Raw genomic sequence first — 15683 nt, forward strand, 5'->3', positions numbered from 1 at the left:
TTTTTCCTCTAACAATGCAACAGGCAGCGTGTGTGTCTGAAAAGGCCCGGCAGAAAGCCTAGAACCAAGTTGGGTTCTTCACTCCAGTTTCCCCCCACCTCCAGAGGCAGAAAGAGAAAAAGTTTCGTTTTCCCTGGGTGTGATGTGTGATTGTGATGGAGGCCAGGGAAGAGCAGCAACACAAACACACTGTGTGAGACAGGCATTGTAATTAACAAACATGTGTAATTGCTCATTCCTGACAGGTTAAATATACCCAAGAAAACAACTTCTGTTTGATTACCTACTATAAATACAGGAGTATTAATGTATGATAAAAGGCACACAGCACTTTCTCTCTGGCTGCACTAAATCTTCAGAAGCTGCTGTGTGGTAGGCCTAAAGTGTGTGCTTCTTATGCTGTGTGTGTTATGAGTTGAAATGCTGCAAAAAAAGGTTCAAAACTGCTTCTGTCATGCAGTGTGGAGAAGTGGTGCATCATGGGCTTGGGGAAGTGTGTGTGTGTGTGTGTGTGTCAGTGGGAAAGGCATCATTGCCGCTATCAACGTGGAATTATAGTTACATCACTCCTGATTTCACAGCTCATCTCCTGCACCCCTCCTACACGTAATAACTGAGAGACGGTGCCAGATCACCATGCCCCTGAGCTTCTGATCTGGGGTCAGTTTCCAAGTGACTGCTGCTGTACACAAGCACCTTTCAGAACTATGTGCGTAATGGTGCCACTGCCTGGTCTAGCACCTGGCTGTCCTCATGCCCACAGCCTGTTTGTTATGTTGGCATTACAGTAGCAATCAAAGCTGAGAAGAAAACTTGCTAGGCCGCAAACGTCGGTAATAGTCACTGTTCGTTTAACAGCATAAATGGTGTTATGTTTCTGTTAAAGTCCTCCCAACTTAATTTGTGAAGCTCGGTTAAAACAATGAAGTGTGATGTACAGGGAACAATAGATCTCATAATCAAATATATGAAAAACAATATACAGTTGAAAGCTCTCTTGTGTGTTTTAAGTCTTGATTTTAAATTTTGGGTTGATGATGCTGACCTTATTTTAAATAGTGTTCCATAATCTTGTAATAGACCAGAAACACAATGATCAGAAACCTTTACCACAGACAATATATATTACTATATAAATGGTAAAATATTTGCCATAGCTTTGTACAATATCATGTTGTTTTATGTTATTGTTTGTATTGTCGCCCTTTCCAGAGCACCTTACTATCAGTAGTTACAGGGACAGTCCCCCCTGGAGACACTCAAGTGCACGATGGTAGTAAGTGGGGTTTGAACCTGTCACTTTGAAGCAATAATGCTATTAAAATTCCTAGCATTTAAACATTATTTTTATTTTTAAATTGGTATGAAAGTATCGAATATTTTCCTGGGTATCTAGTATCGTGACTACACTAGTAGAAAGGCAGGTTGAGTGAATGAAGGCAGAACTTTACCCAGCCGGCCGCACTCCTCCCGCTTGGTGAAGTACTTGAAGCCGTTTGCCGCACGCCGCTCAGCTTTCTCGTGCTTCTTAATGTGCCAGGGCAGCTTGGTTGTGATGTTGGTAACGAAGAAGCAGCCGGGCCGCAGACAGTGGTAGTGACCTCTCATGCGGAATTCACAGTGCTGCGAGGGAACAGCATGCAGCGTTATCACGACCTCATCAGGGGTGTCCTTCTCCTTGTATTCATTACTTAACAAATCACCATTTAACCCAGTTGTCAGACCCTGGTTAGATCGGGACCAGAACGCTAACTGCTATCTTTCGCTGGATTTCAGAATGTGCCATTAGAACGTATAGCCTGGATTGGTCAACCCTTTTCTGGATGAAGCAGCACAGCCCACATGCCCTTAACAAACAATTTCTAAATTTGACAGCACTGTGATCTGCCTCCCTCCCGCTTAGGAAGAAGAGATGGGTGGGCTGGCATCTGTATAAGAATCCTGCAAGGAGCATGCAGATTCCAAAATTGTTATTCCAATTGTCATTCCCACCTGGTTTGGGCACAGGCACTGCAAAGAGTAGTAGGAGAACTGGTCTCGCACGTTCACCAGGTTGTTGTTGGGGTTGATGTGGTCCAGGCAGTGGGATTCTGCTTTTCCGGATGTCTTGCACACATACTTGCAGTTTCCAAACAGACAGTGGAAGTGGAACTTGTTGGAGTACTTGCAGTCTGTTGCCAGACAAGGGTCACTGGAGAACAGACGAATGGTGAATGGATAAAAATAGACATGGGGTATGGAACATTTGTATATAACAAAAATGGCTTCATACTTGTCCTGGAACTGCAGGAATCCAGGCTTGACCTGCGGCTTTGCGTTCTCCAGCAAGGTGGTGGCCAGTGGGGATGTTGCTGGGAGGCTGGGGAGGGAGGCGGGCAGCTGAGGGATGGAGCCAGTAAGCTGCTTCCAGGCCAGGAGGGAGGATGGGGTGCTGTAGCCCACCGAGGAGACCAAATTGGGAACATCCATTGGGGGTGTACTGGCCAAAGAGATGGAAGTAGCCAGTTGACCAGGAGGTCCCTCAGCAGAGTCTTTGTTCTCACTGAAAGACGGTTCCGACTTCACTTTCAGGTTGGCTCTGAAATGGAAACTGAATAAACAGACAAGGTTCATAATTCATTTTCAACTGATGGTGGATGCTCTATATGTGAAATTGTCCTAAACAGGTTTAAATTTGAAATAATGCCACACCCACTTTGCATGTTTGATTGCTCCATCCATGGTACTGAAGAGAGCTCCACAGTCCTCCACCAGACAGTGGAAGTGCACCTTCTGCAGGAAGTCACACTGTGCCTCGCAGAAATCCTCAATGTCAAACCTGTAAGAGGGACAATCCAGTCATTGTTAACCCACCACCATATCTCTATGACGTCTTCAAATTTTAAAGCAAAAGAACTGGAACTACAGCATTTAATGCAAACTAATAAAACAAGGTAATTCATGTAATACTATTTAACCAGAATTGAAAGGACTCGTGTTGTTACCTGCGCAGGTAGGCCTTCCACAGATCTGCTGACTTGTCGCCCAGAGACCTGCCCGTCACTCGGTTCAGGTACTGGACCGTCTCAGAGGCGTCAGGTCCCTGGTTGTTCTCCAGCTCTGTCTTGAGGTTGAGGACGCTGAAGAAGCCGGAGTTGGACTGGGTCATCTGACAGAATGTAAGGTTAAAGGTCAGCTGAAACAAAGCTCTGTGAAAATGGTCTACACTGTCTTACAAACGAGTGTCTGCTACTAACAAGATGAAGGTGAGAAAAAAAACCCCCACAGTAAAGCGAGCTGCTCAAGGAAAAATGAGTTCTGGGGCGTCTTTAAATCATGAACGTAATGGAACCCCACCCGCTGCATTTGTATAAGTCAGAAAAGACGTATGATAAAAAACAATGTCCATTTTAATCTGCTCCTAAACACACAACATTTAAATATGTGTCCGGTAACGTTTACTCTTGGTAAAAAATGAGGTTGACAGACATTGGTTCCCCTTCCCCCCAGCCTGACTTTTTAATCAAATAATTTACAAAGTCCATAAATAAAGAGCGAGCGAAGCCAGAGGAAAAAGGTGAAAGCAGAGAGAGGGAGGGGAAAAATGCCTGCTGAGTTCAAAACAGCTCATCAAAAAACAAACATCTCTATATATCTGGCGTGGCACCCAGTTCCTGCTTCATTATATTAATTTGTGAGCGGTGGGCTGAAATTACAGTCAAGTGAAAAATGACTTGAAAATTTAAATGATACAAACTCATCGTATTAGTGGGGAAAGATTAAAAAAACAAACAGCCCCCGACACGTCGTGCTAATTTGTCTTGGGGATGAAAAAGCGTTTGATGGATGGATCTTACCTTATTCATAAGTGAGGATAAAAGAGATGTATTCACTGGTGCCTGGTGTCCGTTTGATTCATTACTGGAACAAGGAAAATGAACAATGTTTCGTCCAATGTGGATGAGAAGAGTAAATATTATTATTCATCACCGCTTGTGTGAATATGCAGATCAGGTCTAATATCAGATCTAACACCATGGTCAAAGTTGGACATGGGGACTTGAATGTAAAAAGACAGTGTTAGGGACAGTGTGATTTTTCATAATTAAAAGAAACCGTAATAATAACCAGTGTTTTTTTTTTGGCTTCTTTGACATTGAGGCTCAGATTCCTACTGCTAATGCACTCCACCTTGACCACAGCGCACAGCCACCTTGTGCAGGGTGCTTTAACAAGAGCACTCACACTAATTAACACAATACAGCATTATTTCCTGAGTAAATCACAAGGAGCTGCAGAGGGTGGGGCCAGTGTCATGGGGGCGTGTCCTACCTGTGCTCCTTCTTGCTCAAGTCCAGGCTGTGCTCCTGCACCGAGTTGTGGGAGGCGGCGGTGATGCTGTCGCTCGGCTCCAGCTTCACTTGTACTAGATTGAAGCGGCTGGCGGAAGCCGACTGGCCATTCCCTGAGTAGGGAGGGAGGGAGGGAGAGATATTGTTGGTCAGCATTATTAGCCCATGACGAGATCCAATCTGACCTGTGTCCGGGCCACCGGAATCCTGGGAGTGATAATGATGGTGGAATTATGTCTGGAGTGATGGAGCGGTGGAGGAATGGGTGGAAAGCCTCCTTTTTCTACAGCCCTTGTCACAACTCATTTGCAGGCCTGCCGCTTAAGTGTTCATTAAAGAAGATGCTAATGCTGAGGAAAAGTGGCAGCCCCCCCCATCTCTCTGCCCAGTCCATCTCCCACTGCCACTCGTCCTTGTTGGCCTGACAACGGCCGGCCAGCCCGGTGTGCACTGAGCATGCCCAAAAGGAACATCTGCTATGTTGGTCAGATTGGAGGTGACAGCCAATCAGATCGGTTCAAATAGCGTGACCCTTCCACTGAATTGAATTTTATTTGTGTGTTGAATATGTATCCAGCCGACATGGTGAGGGGTGAGGACAGATAAAAAGAAGAGTCGAAAGCACTCACAGGAATGCACTTTACTGCATTCACACAATCCCCCAGTGGTTGAAATATTAATTTGTCCTCAGGCTAGACAGAGAAGGCTTTGGGTGGATGGCGGGTGGTGTTTTATGAAAAAAGAGGCTCCGCCCTGCCACAACCTCTCCGACGCTGGAGTAGCGTGTGTTGTTCAGGGAAGGAGGGCGGGAGTTGTAGAGAAGTGGCAGGGGTCTGTCTCTCTCTCTCCCTGACCTTGACCCTGTCTGGCTGCACATTCTAGGCTTATTTTATCGGACCGTCCTGGTTCTTCTGTTGGGGGACGACCGCATCCATCTGATGAATGACCCGCTGTCCCCCAACACAAACACCGGTGCCCTGGGGGGAGACCCAGAGACACCTGCTGTAATAACCAGGGTAACTGTGTCATTCGATCCCCATGGCTGAGGGATGTCACGGCCGGGATCGAGTTGTGCCCCGCGACTCACCTCTAATGGCGCGACGGGAGGCACAGGTAGCAGCCCCGCCAGCGAACACTCATTAAAACATTTATCTGGGCTAATAATCTCCGCCACTGGCCCCGAGATGATCTTTCCGCTGCCAAGCAAAATAAATAAATGTGAGAAAATGAAGCAGTTTGAGCTGAAAGCCCTTCCTTTTCTGGAAATGATCCAGGAATAAGAGTGCAGCGTGTAATTACTTCGGCTAAGTTGCTGTGCTTGTGAAAGATCATTTGTACCATGGCTCCAATTAGTCAACCCTTCAGATGGTGCATTTATTAAAAAAGAAAAGAAACCCACACACACCCAGATACACTGGTGTGGTGCCGATAAAAGTAACTGATATGAAAAAAGTGAGAGCTGTGCAGGAAGTAGAAAAAAGAAATATAGATTCTGATCATGTCTTTCATTTCAGTCAGTCAGCAAGGGGGAGCACTCAAAAGCAACTGATATTTCATACAATAATGAGCAATGGTTCCATTTCTTCATCGCACCCTGACCGCTTCCTCTTTCTCTTATTCACACTTTTCTTTTCTCTTCCATGCTGTCATCTCCACTCCCAGGCCTCTGTCTGCTCTGTTCCTCTCATTTTGGTTTTAATTGTAATTCTGCAGTCAAAGAATTCAGCTAAATTAAAGATGAACCTTGCGTAGACTGGGATGCTGAGGGGAGACTCTGTAGCCAAGGATGAGGACAGAAAGGGATGAATGGGGACATCTCGCCATCTGTGATCCACTCTCTTAAACCCTCCACCGGTACCTGCAGGGGACCCCCGAATATACACTCTCCGAGGACGTGTCCTTCTCCAGAAATACCACCAGGACCTGCCCCACCCTCAATATCCTCCTCCATCTGTACCCACCTGTTCCATAGCAGCCATTTCCAACTCTACTCTGGCCCGAGCAGTCTGTGGCTGTGTAGGTGGCCATGATTGGTGGAGATAGGAGTGGATGACTGTGTGTGTGTGTTTTAGTTTTGAAGAATCTGTTAGTATTTATGTACGGTTGTCTGGTCAACTGTAGGGTCTGTCAAAGCCCATTGAGACATACTGTATGTGATTTTGGGCTATATAAGAAATAAATGTTGTTGTTGTTGTTGTTGTTGTTGTTGGTGTCTGTACTTTATTTTGTAAAAAAAATTTATTATCAGCTGTGGTTGAGCGAGTGTCACCAGCTTCTTTTATTCATCTGCTTTTTTTTCTGCTTGATATTTTTATTAAATATAAAAATTCTGTTCCTTTACTAATCTGATATGTGGTCTGGTTATGGTTGTTCTGTACTTCTGCTTGAGTGCGTGGATACCTCTGACTAAATTCTGGCTGTTTATCCGCTTGTACACCTTCTACACTACTAACACCCCCATTCTCAGAAATGCAAGACTTCAACTCACCAATCACAGCTGAGATATAGCCTGTGGAACATCACCGCAGGTTTCATAAAGAGCCCAAACTGTTGAAGAGGAGGAGTCATGTGACCACTAACCTGCATCAGAGTTGCCGGAGGGCTTCAGTGCTGCGGCTGCCAGTCTGGCCATCATCGGGGAAATGAGTCCTTTGCTGGCAGAGATCTTCTCCATGATGGAGGAGGTGCTGTAGGAAGAGGAGGGGGTCAGCGTGGGGATGGGGGTGGAGGTGCCAGGTGCCACATCTCCAGCCGAGGTGGCGCTATGGGCGATTGAGTCGCTGGGCATGGAGTGGCTGCCAGACGCCGAAATCAGGCTGGCGGTGGCAGCAGAGGTGGGCAGCTGTAGCGGTAGGCGAGGCATGAGGGGGAAAAAGGGGTTTGAGCCAGGCAGGTTGGGGTTGGAGAGTGCCAGGGCCACAGGCATGTTGCTGGGCAAGGCCTGAGACAGCAGGCTGGACATGTGACCCCCCGGGGCCAGAGACGGAGTGGGCTTCACAGCATGGCTGGCCGTGGAGGTGGCCACGGAGGTGATGCTCGGAGTGGTCAGCAGGTGTGGCCCCGTGGATGACTGCTGGGTAGTGGGGGAAGCGCTCAGGCTGGAGTTCTTGCTGCTGATGGCGGAGAAGTCCATGAGGTCATCGTTGCTGGACTCATCCTGCTCCTCCTTGGGGAGCAGGAAGGAGGAGGTGAGGCCCAGCACACCGCTGGAGCGGATGTGGCGGCGCTCGTGCTTGCGCTTGTGTGAGGTCATCTGGCTGGTGGAGGTGAAGGTGAAGCCGCAGCCGGAGCGGATGCAGTGGAAGTGGTTGGTGGCCTTGCTGTAGACGCAGCCCTCGTACTTGCACTCTTCGTACTTGTAGAACTTCTTGAATCCGTCCTTGGCATACGCATCGTCCTTGATGTGATAGCTCTTGTGCTTCTCGATATCGCACTTGTTCTTGAAGGTGAAGGTGCATCCTGGGCGCCTGCAGCAGAAGTGTAAGGTTACCTCATGTGTGTTGTGAAGGTTACGTTCAAGTTCTCTTATCAAATCATGTTTTTAAAAGTGTCCTTCACAAGTGTATTTTTAACACAGAGCCCAAAGCCACGCCTGCTTTTCAAATTCTGCCATTTAGAACCCCTCAATGCTCATTCTTTAAGCTTTCATGTTTGACACTTCACAAACACATTCATAAGTCTTCCTTGTCCCACAGAACAAAGAGGTTTAAACTCTCCAGCCGGTTCAGGATGAGGTCAGGAGAGTCCCACCTGCAGTGGAAGTGGGTGGTCTTCTGCCCGTAAAACTGGCATGTGACCGTCCCGCAGTCCTCTGTGGCACGGAACCTCTGGAAGCCATCGTTGATCAGCTGTGCATTCTTCTTGTGGAAGTTCTCGTGGGTCATGACGTCAGAAGTGCTGGTGTACACCTTGTTGCATCCCACCTGAGGACAGAGCACACGCACCGTCAGCCCTCACTTCGGTTCGAATTTAGGACGCAGCACGTGTACCAAACTAGACTAAAAAGTTTCTTTTAAAACCATGAAGCATTCACGAGATCCTTATGATAAATGAGTAAGGTCAGGACAGCAGAAACATCATGCGGCAGAACGTAGGAATGGTGAGGGCAACGTGTGCTGTAAACTTGTTCCCATTTAAGGTTTTTTCTGCATTAGAAGACCATAATCTCTGCTTTAACTCGCAGACTCGGGGGGTGGTGGGCAGCTCGACTGTCACCTTCTCTCCCTTAAAACGTTCCATTGCGCAGCAGCACTCACACTGCTGGAAAAAAATGGTGAATGTTTGAATTAAAAGCAGCGATTGTATATCATCCCTGGCACTTTTCACCCGTGCAAACGTGGCAACTTTGCCATATTGAGTCAAACAATGAAAAAAATGCCAGCGGCTTCGTCTTTTTTTTCTTTCACATTAAATCAGGAGAAGGGATGCCAACATCTGCTGGTTCTCAGTGCTGTTAAAACAAGACCTGAACTGTCTAATAACAATTACGCCGTTAGGGAACTTTAAAAACAGAGTATATCTTAAGCCATCCGGCCGGGGACTGTGACACCTTGAAAATAAGCAGATGTAAAAAAAATTAAACAAATCTGTAGGGGGAAATAATCTTCAACTCACTGCTTGGTACTAAAAGATGAAAAATGTTAAGTTTATATAAACAGCTAACTGAATTTTATCCATGCCAATTAAGGAGCGAGAGAGCCAGGGAGAAGGTGGGAGGGATCATGGAGAGAGTGTGCCACTGCTTTGTGTCCATCCGTTTCATTTTTCTTGTATTTACTTTATGACACCTTTTATCAAACGCATGAAAACTGCTCTTAAATGGTAATTCGGTGCTTGTTGAAAAGGTGGGAGGAACACTTGCTCGGCCACTGGTGGCCTCCGGACTGTCACCTCCGGGTTTGAGGGTACCTGCATGCAGTGATAGTGGGTGCTCTTCCCGTTGAGGTGGCAGCCATGGTAGTAGACGCTGCAGTCGTCCAGCGGGCTGAAGCGCATGAAACCGTGCTGGAGGGAGTTGTCCCGCTTCTTGTGCATGTTGTAGTGCCTGATGACGTCCTGCTTACTGGTGAATCTCTGTCAATGACACAGCGGAACCGGGTCAGAGCTTCAGGGCGGGGCTTTCAATATGGTTAATATTCAATCAGCTACATAAAGCCGGTCTGTCAGTAGCCACAGGCCAACAGAAGCCAACTGGCAGCGGTGTGAAGCTGCAGCCGGAGACACTGGAGACGTCCCTGCGGTCTTTAGCAACCGCATGCAGCCCATTATTCTCTCACTGCTTACAGTCTATATTCAATAACGCTGCTCTCATGCAGCTCACTGTTGCCGCGCACTCCTCCCACACCCACATCTTTATTATTATTATTTCCCCATTTTTAATTAAAGCAGATCACTTGACATGCAAGATCACAGTTGTGATTTTCTCAGCTTCTGAAAAATTATGTTCCGTACAGATGGTCTTTCAGACGTGCACAGGGAAAAGAGACAACAAACAAACAAACGAGCCGACCAAAAATGTTCCCCATTTTAATTCCCTGGCTGAGATATGATTCCTCTTTTAATTAAAGTATTAAAGCGCTGTGTTTTGTGCAGGGTTAGACTTTAATAAGCTGTGAATATGTTACGATACTCTTCACAAAATCAAAACTCCTACACCACAGACCAGTAAGGGCAAAAGATAAAATGGGGGGAAAAGTCCCTCTGGAGAGACACAAGCAGCCAAATCTTTTGTAATTGGGCTTAAGCTGATATTTTACAGGAACTGTAACCAAAGAGGTTGAATCGATGGGTCCGTTCCATCTGCAACTCATCATTTCTCACAGACATCTCAGTCCAGGTCTGAGCTGATTTTGTAAGTTAAATAAATAAATAAATAAATAAATAAATACATACATACATTCATGGTCAGTTAAATTATTTCTACTCTTTATTTAAAATGATCAAATTCACAAAAACATTTTATATTTCATTTAAATAGATTCGCATATTTCATGCAGGAGTTTATTAAGCTGTCCAGTTTAATGCTTAGTAGATAAATTCAAGTCTGGTTAGTATTTTATTCAATATTTTGGGGAAATTATACTCTCATCTACTGAATATCCTAGTTTAAAGGTATTTAATAATAATAATGATTTTAGCATGTGTACAGAAGCCATTCGGCTTTTCATAATTCATAATCAGTGGAGTGGAGTGGGTCCTGGAGGTGCTCTGGACTGGTGCATTTTATTTTAGGATTCCCATCGGTGTGGCCAATGAACACAAGTCCATGAAAGGAGAGGCCAGAGGCGTGACTGGCAGCAGGATAATATTCCAGGGACTGTGTCATGTAGCGATCTGCAGCCGGATCATCACAGGTTCAGTAGACAAAGCTGCATCTGAACTCGGCATCTGGTGCCACATGTAACCAGAAAAGCTCTTTCACTTGCTGCCGCCGAGCGTAGAAGAGCAGGCTGAAGGCAGCAGATGAGTAAATATGAGTAAATATATCTCCATGTTGCGAGACAGCTAGTCAGGCATTTCCCTCGTCTGTTTCTCAGAATGTAATCATACGATTAGAAACTGAAGAGGGAGATTACAGCTAGAGAGGCCTTCACTCTGAGCACACACACACACACACACACACACACACACATCCCTGGGTGCATCAAATCTGCCAATATGTGCAGGCGAACGTGGCTGCTGTCTTCTGATCTGCCTAATGCAGACTTCTACTTGACAACTGGTGGGACCGGGACCAGATGAATCATGTGACAGGGGATTAAAACTGGCTCCAGACCTGCAGCAGATGCCATCGAGGAAAAAATGCAGAATAGGAACCATATTTGCAGCATATTTACAATTAACCCAGAATACAAGGCCAATTGTCAGAGTCCAACTGTGCTTTGAAGCAGCTCACAGAGCGGCTGCTCCCATTGGCAGGCCACCTGCCAGCAGCCGTAACCTGTTCAGCAGACACACACGTACACGGACCTCCCCGCTGGCCAGCACTAAGTTACGTCTTCACAGCATTACAGTACACACAAAAACATCTTGTCCCATTTGGGGCGTGTTCGGAGGCAGGGGCCGGGGTTGACGGGGACCTACCTGGTAGTTGCACTCGGGGTCCATGCAGTGGTAATGTTCCCGGTAATGGTAGGCACAGTGGACGTGGCCGCAGTGCTGGCTGCCAGAGAACCTTTAACACAGGAAGACCCTGTTAGACCCCCTCCAGGTTTACATCTAACCAAAGCCTCAAGACACAGATACAACCAATCAGCTGGCAGGACGTCTGCCCGTGAAACCTCCGTGGCACTGACTGTCGGTGTGGTGCGTTTGCAGGGATCAGAACTCGCTCAGAGCCGAGAAGCAGTCGGCGTGGTTCTGATTAAACTGTAACCCCAAACACGGGCCCGGTGCTGCAGGCCCTGCCAGATCAGCGCCCGTCGCTTCAGGTTAACAGCGGCGGCGATGCCTAATAGAGCGCTGGGAGCGTATCTTCACGCTATCTCTCCCTTCTGACGAGTGGCGGTGGCGTCGGCAGCGGCTCGCACAGATTGGCAGCCGTTTATGGAGGCGCATTTCCCGAGTGTTTACAGGCTGATTATAACCCTGACGATGATGACTGTTAAAAACCTCCAATTACAGCTAAAAACACACAAATAAACATTTGCACCGAGGCTGCCAAGAGCACCATCTGCTGAAGTACCGGCGGCGGGTGGGGTGGGGTGGGGTGTGGGGGCTTAAGTAATAGATTTTTTTTTCTCCACGTCCCCACTGTAGCCTGGATTATCCCATAGCTGCTTTTTACAGATGACTTTGCTAAATTCATTAAGCTAATTGAACAGCAAATTCACTACCTTTTAAAAGTTGGTGGTGGTGTGAAGGGCTCATGGGTTGGCGGGGGCTTCGGGTGCTTTAGGCTGCTTTTTTAAAAAAAAGAAACAGAGCTATAGTAGAATGTAGTACACACAAACACACACACACACAGCCCCCCTGGGAGTGTGGTCCACCCCTCTGCTCATCACCCAGCTGTATCGCTTTGCCTCTGGACAATTCCCACTTGCCGCGTCAGGGGGCTAATGGCCCGTTGCTATTCAGCGGCAGATTAAATATTAATATTGCCACAATACAGAGATTGCTGCACATCTCCTGTTACAATGGAGACAAGCTGATCAAAGTGCAGCAGCACTGGTGGGTGCATGAAAGCGGTTAAGGGGGGAAAACGGCAACTAAACACTACCAGGGCGGCTCTTTAAAACATCAAACCCGTGCCGAGCGCCAGTGTAAAGAACTTTTCCCCCTTTTCAGGGGAAGGTGGGCGTCGACAAGTTTACAAAGATGGCTTTTTAGTGTAAGTGTGTGCTCATTAGCGTGGAAGACACTGACGAACCTCCCCCAACAAAGATGCAGCAGGCAGCGTTTGGCCTTTTTATGAGTCCCTCATTTTCTTTCTTTCTCTCCCCTCCCTCCTTCGCCTCCCCCCGCAACACGGAAATTGAAACTGTATCTGGGTTTATCTACTGCCTCCCTGCGCATCAACTGCCGAGATGTTTAGACAAATTTTATGCATTATACAGAGCAAATATCAAAACAGTTCTTGGCAGCGCCAGCAGAAGCCTCATTAAAAATTCCTTAATTAAATCTTCTTGCAAAATGTAATCAGTCCAAGGAGGGTTTTTTTCATGTGTGTGTGTGTGTGTGTGTATGTCTATCATTGCCGGGGCTTTGATTTGTGGCCTTCGTGTTACGGCTGGGGAAAGTAATCATTAACAACGCAGCCACTTTGCTTTTTTTCAAATTGGGCTTTTCTTTTCTTTTAAGCCGAATAAATAAACAAATGATAATCACCTTTCTGCTGCCGTGGCGACGGCGGCGGTGGGGTGAATAGAGGAAGTGATATTGCACCGCAGATCCGTGTCCTGGGCTTTGTCTTGGTTTTTTTTTTTTTTTGTCTCTTTGTGTTTCTTACAGTACAACTCGACTAACTCGGATTTTCACTAAGTAAATACGCAACTTTTATAGACCCTTTTCCCACCATATCCACACTTGCAGCGCGTCATAAAACATACCCGCCATTAAAAAGCAGAGGCGCGCAAAAAGTTGAGCTACCTGGCAATATATTTCTGGTACAGGTTGACGTCCTCTGTCACCGGCTTCTCTGGCGGCAGTCCGTTCCTAATGTGGCACACAATAAAAGAGAGAATATTAATGGAGCTGGTGGCATCGTTAATAACACGAAACTGACACAATATTTACTTACATGCCGTATGAAAGTTTAGACTATCAATAAAGATTTCCTGCCGTTTTTGGGCAGGAATGAATCAGGGGGCTTCTGAGCGTTCTTTGATGCATCGCCCCACAACAAGCAAAGAGAATGCAAAAATGCTGGAGGAGCCATTAATCACCCCTGGCCACGATTGGAGGGTACATAGCACAATTTAAGTGGCACAGACAGAAAATGGACGTGTTTTGTCACTCAGGCTACTGAATGACTTGGGCATGGCTCAGAACCATAAGTGTGTTGATATGGGGCAGTGGTGGCCTAGCGGTTAAGGAAGCGGTTAAGGAAGTCGGCGAATCCCGACCCGCCAAGGTACCATTGAGGTGCCACTGAGCAAAGCACCGTCCCCACACACTGCTCCCCGGGCGCCGGTCATGGCTGCCCACTGCTCACTCAGGGTGATGGGATAAATGCAGAGGAAAAATTTCACTGTGTGCACCGTGTGCTGTGCTGCTGTGTATCACATGTGACGATCACTTCACTTTTTTTTTCTTTTATGAAATTCGGCATGCATTAAGAGGTAAGAAAAAAAAAAAGTGATTGTGATACACTGCAGCACCTCAGTGGCACCTTGGCGGATCGGGATTCGGATTACGGTGCCGCTTCCTTAACCGCTAGGCCACCACTGCCTGAACACGTACTTTCAATGGTGAAGATAATTTCTTTTAAAATATATGATCTGACTGTGGATTGAAGGTTTGAAAAAATGAGAGATGAGAGAGAAAGAGAGAGAGATGTAGAGGTCCTGGGCTGCAGATGTGGGTTAAGTTCTGCACCACTTCCTGTAAAGAGCAGCCGAGTTACACCTCAGCTGAACAGAGGAAGTGTGTGACGCCGTCCCCTGCAGGGCGAGGCAGGAACATGCGAGGTTAAAAGGTAAAGGCTCTTACTTGACAGACGAGACGGTGCCCGTGGTGATGGAGTCGGTTTTGGAGAAGCTGGACTTCATGTAGTCGGCCGAGTTAAAGCCCAGGTTTCCCGTTTGTTCGGCGGGCAGCCCAGATGATCCCACGGCCCCTGTGGACGCGGCTGTGGGGACCAGCGTGGTGCCAGGGGTTCCGGGCGTGGTGGAGAGGATGCTGGGCATGAGCGGCTGGCCCTCTTTGCCTGTCATGAGCTTCTGGATGTTGCGGATATCATACTTGGATGGACGGCCCACCTTGCCTGTCTTGAAGGCAATGGCGCCACCCATGTCAGGGTTTCCTTCACCAGGCTTGAAGAGGTGCAGAAACTTGACGTTTTCCAGGTCATACTTGGAGGGCCGTTTGTAGGTGCTACCGTTCTGCTGCCTCAGGCTTTCACCCATCTTCAGCTTCTGGATGAAGAAGTCATATTTGGAGGCTCGCGAGGCTGGGTTCTGGTTGGGTGGGGCTGCGTTGAGTGAGGGCTGGGTTGCTGAAGCCTGCTTATGGTCCAGGCCCACCGGGTACAAGGGACCCTCATTGCCTGGGAGGCATCCAGCAGGGGCCAGGAGGGGTCCTTTCTCCTGGGAGATCTTGCTGGCGTTGATGTCCTCTGGCTTGGGCGTGTGGATTGGCCAGGGCAGGGTCTCACCGGCCTTCAGCTTGCGAATGTACTCCTCGTACTTGGAGAAGCGGGCCCGTCGGGTGGCTTCCTCGCTACTGAGCGAGGAGGGGTCTGAGGTAGCAGCTTTCAGCTTGTCAAAGCTTATCTTCTTGGCCAATTCATCCCTCACCTGCTGGTCATCGTAGCCAAACATGTGTAGGAACTCATTCATGGTGTTGGCTGCATAGTCCCGTAGAGCAGAAGCTTCACCTGCGGTCAGCGAGAATTAACACCATGACTAATTAATGAATCTCTCACATGGCATACATTTTAAGGTGATACAAATAATCAAATAGTTAAATCTTTATTTCCATACTCACATATTATAAAACAAATAGTTCTTGAAAAAAACGAGAAAGAGCTGATTGTATAATTGTTGATTGTATAAAATGTTAGTCTTTAATTAATTACTTATCATATGAATCTAAATCAAATGAATCAAACCTTTTTTAGCTCAAAAAGTTCAATATTTGTACTAATTAAAGGAACCGTTAAATAATATAATACGTAACCCAGTCAAAACAGGA

General features: G+C 47.0%; 1 protein-coding gene across 7 annotated transcripts in view; it reads right to left on the reverse strand.

The window, feature by feature from the left end:
* The window catches only part of casz1 (castor zinc finger 1), a 57103-nt gene that overhangs the window by 6440 nt on the left and 34980 nt on the right, over nt 1–15683 (reverse strand). For 4 of the 7 annotated variants that reach the window (XM_028994525.1, XM_028994522.1, XM_028994520.1 and 1 more), the window contains exons 3-16: nt 14481–15366; nt 13419–13484; nt 12167–12232; nt 11415–11505; nt 9240–9404; nt 8082–8254; nt 6912–7798; nt 4312–4444; nt 3837–3900; nt 2985–3148; nt 2696–2818; nt 2273–2590; nt 1993–2191; nt 1452–1623 (exon numbers count right to left, since the gene is read on the reverse strand). In XM_028994525.1, the coding sequence (XP_028850358.1) occupies nt 1452–1623; nt 1993–2191; nt 2273–2590; nt 2696–2818; nt 2985–3148; nt 3837–3900; nt 4312–4444; nt 6912–7798; nt 8082–8254; nt 9240–9404; nt 11415–11505; nt 12167–12232; nt 13419–13484; nt 14481–15366 (3507 nt within the window). The remainder of the gene's footprint in view (nt 1–1451; nt 1624–1992; nt 2192–2272; nt 2591–2695; nt 2819–2984; nt 3149–3836; nt 3901–4311; nt 4445–6911; nt 7799–8081; nt 8255–9239; nt 9405–11414; nt 11506–12166; nt 12233–13418; nt 13485–14480; nt 15367–15683) is intronic. The other 3 variants (XM_028994526.1, XM_028994524.1, XM_028994521.1) reach the window with 2 other exon arrangements.

This window comes from Denticeps clupeoides, chromosome 10 (genome assembly GCF_900700375.1).
Source record: "Denticeps clupeoides chromosome 10, fDenClu1.1, whole genome shotgun sequence".
NCBI classification, from domain to species: domain Eukaryota; kingdom Metazoa; phylum Chordata; class Actinopteri; order Clupeiformes; family Denticipitidae; genus Denticeps; species Denticeps clupeoides.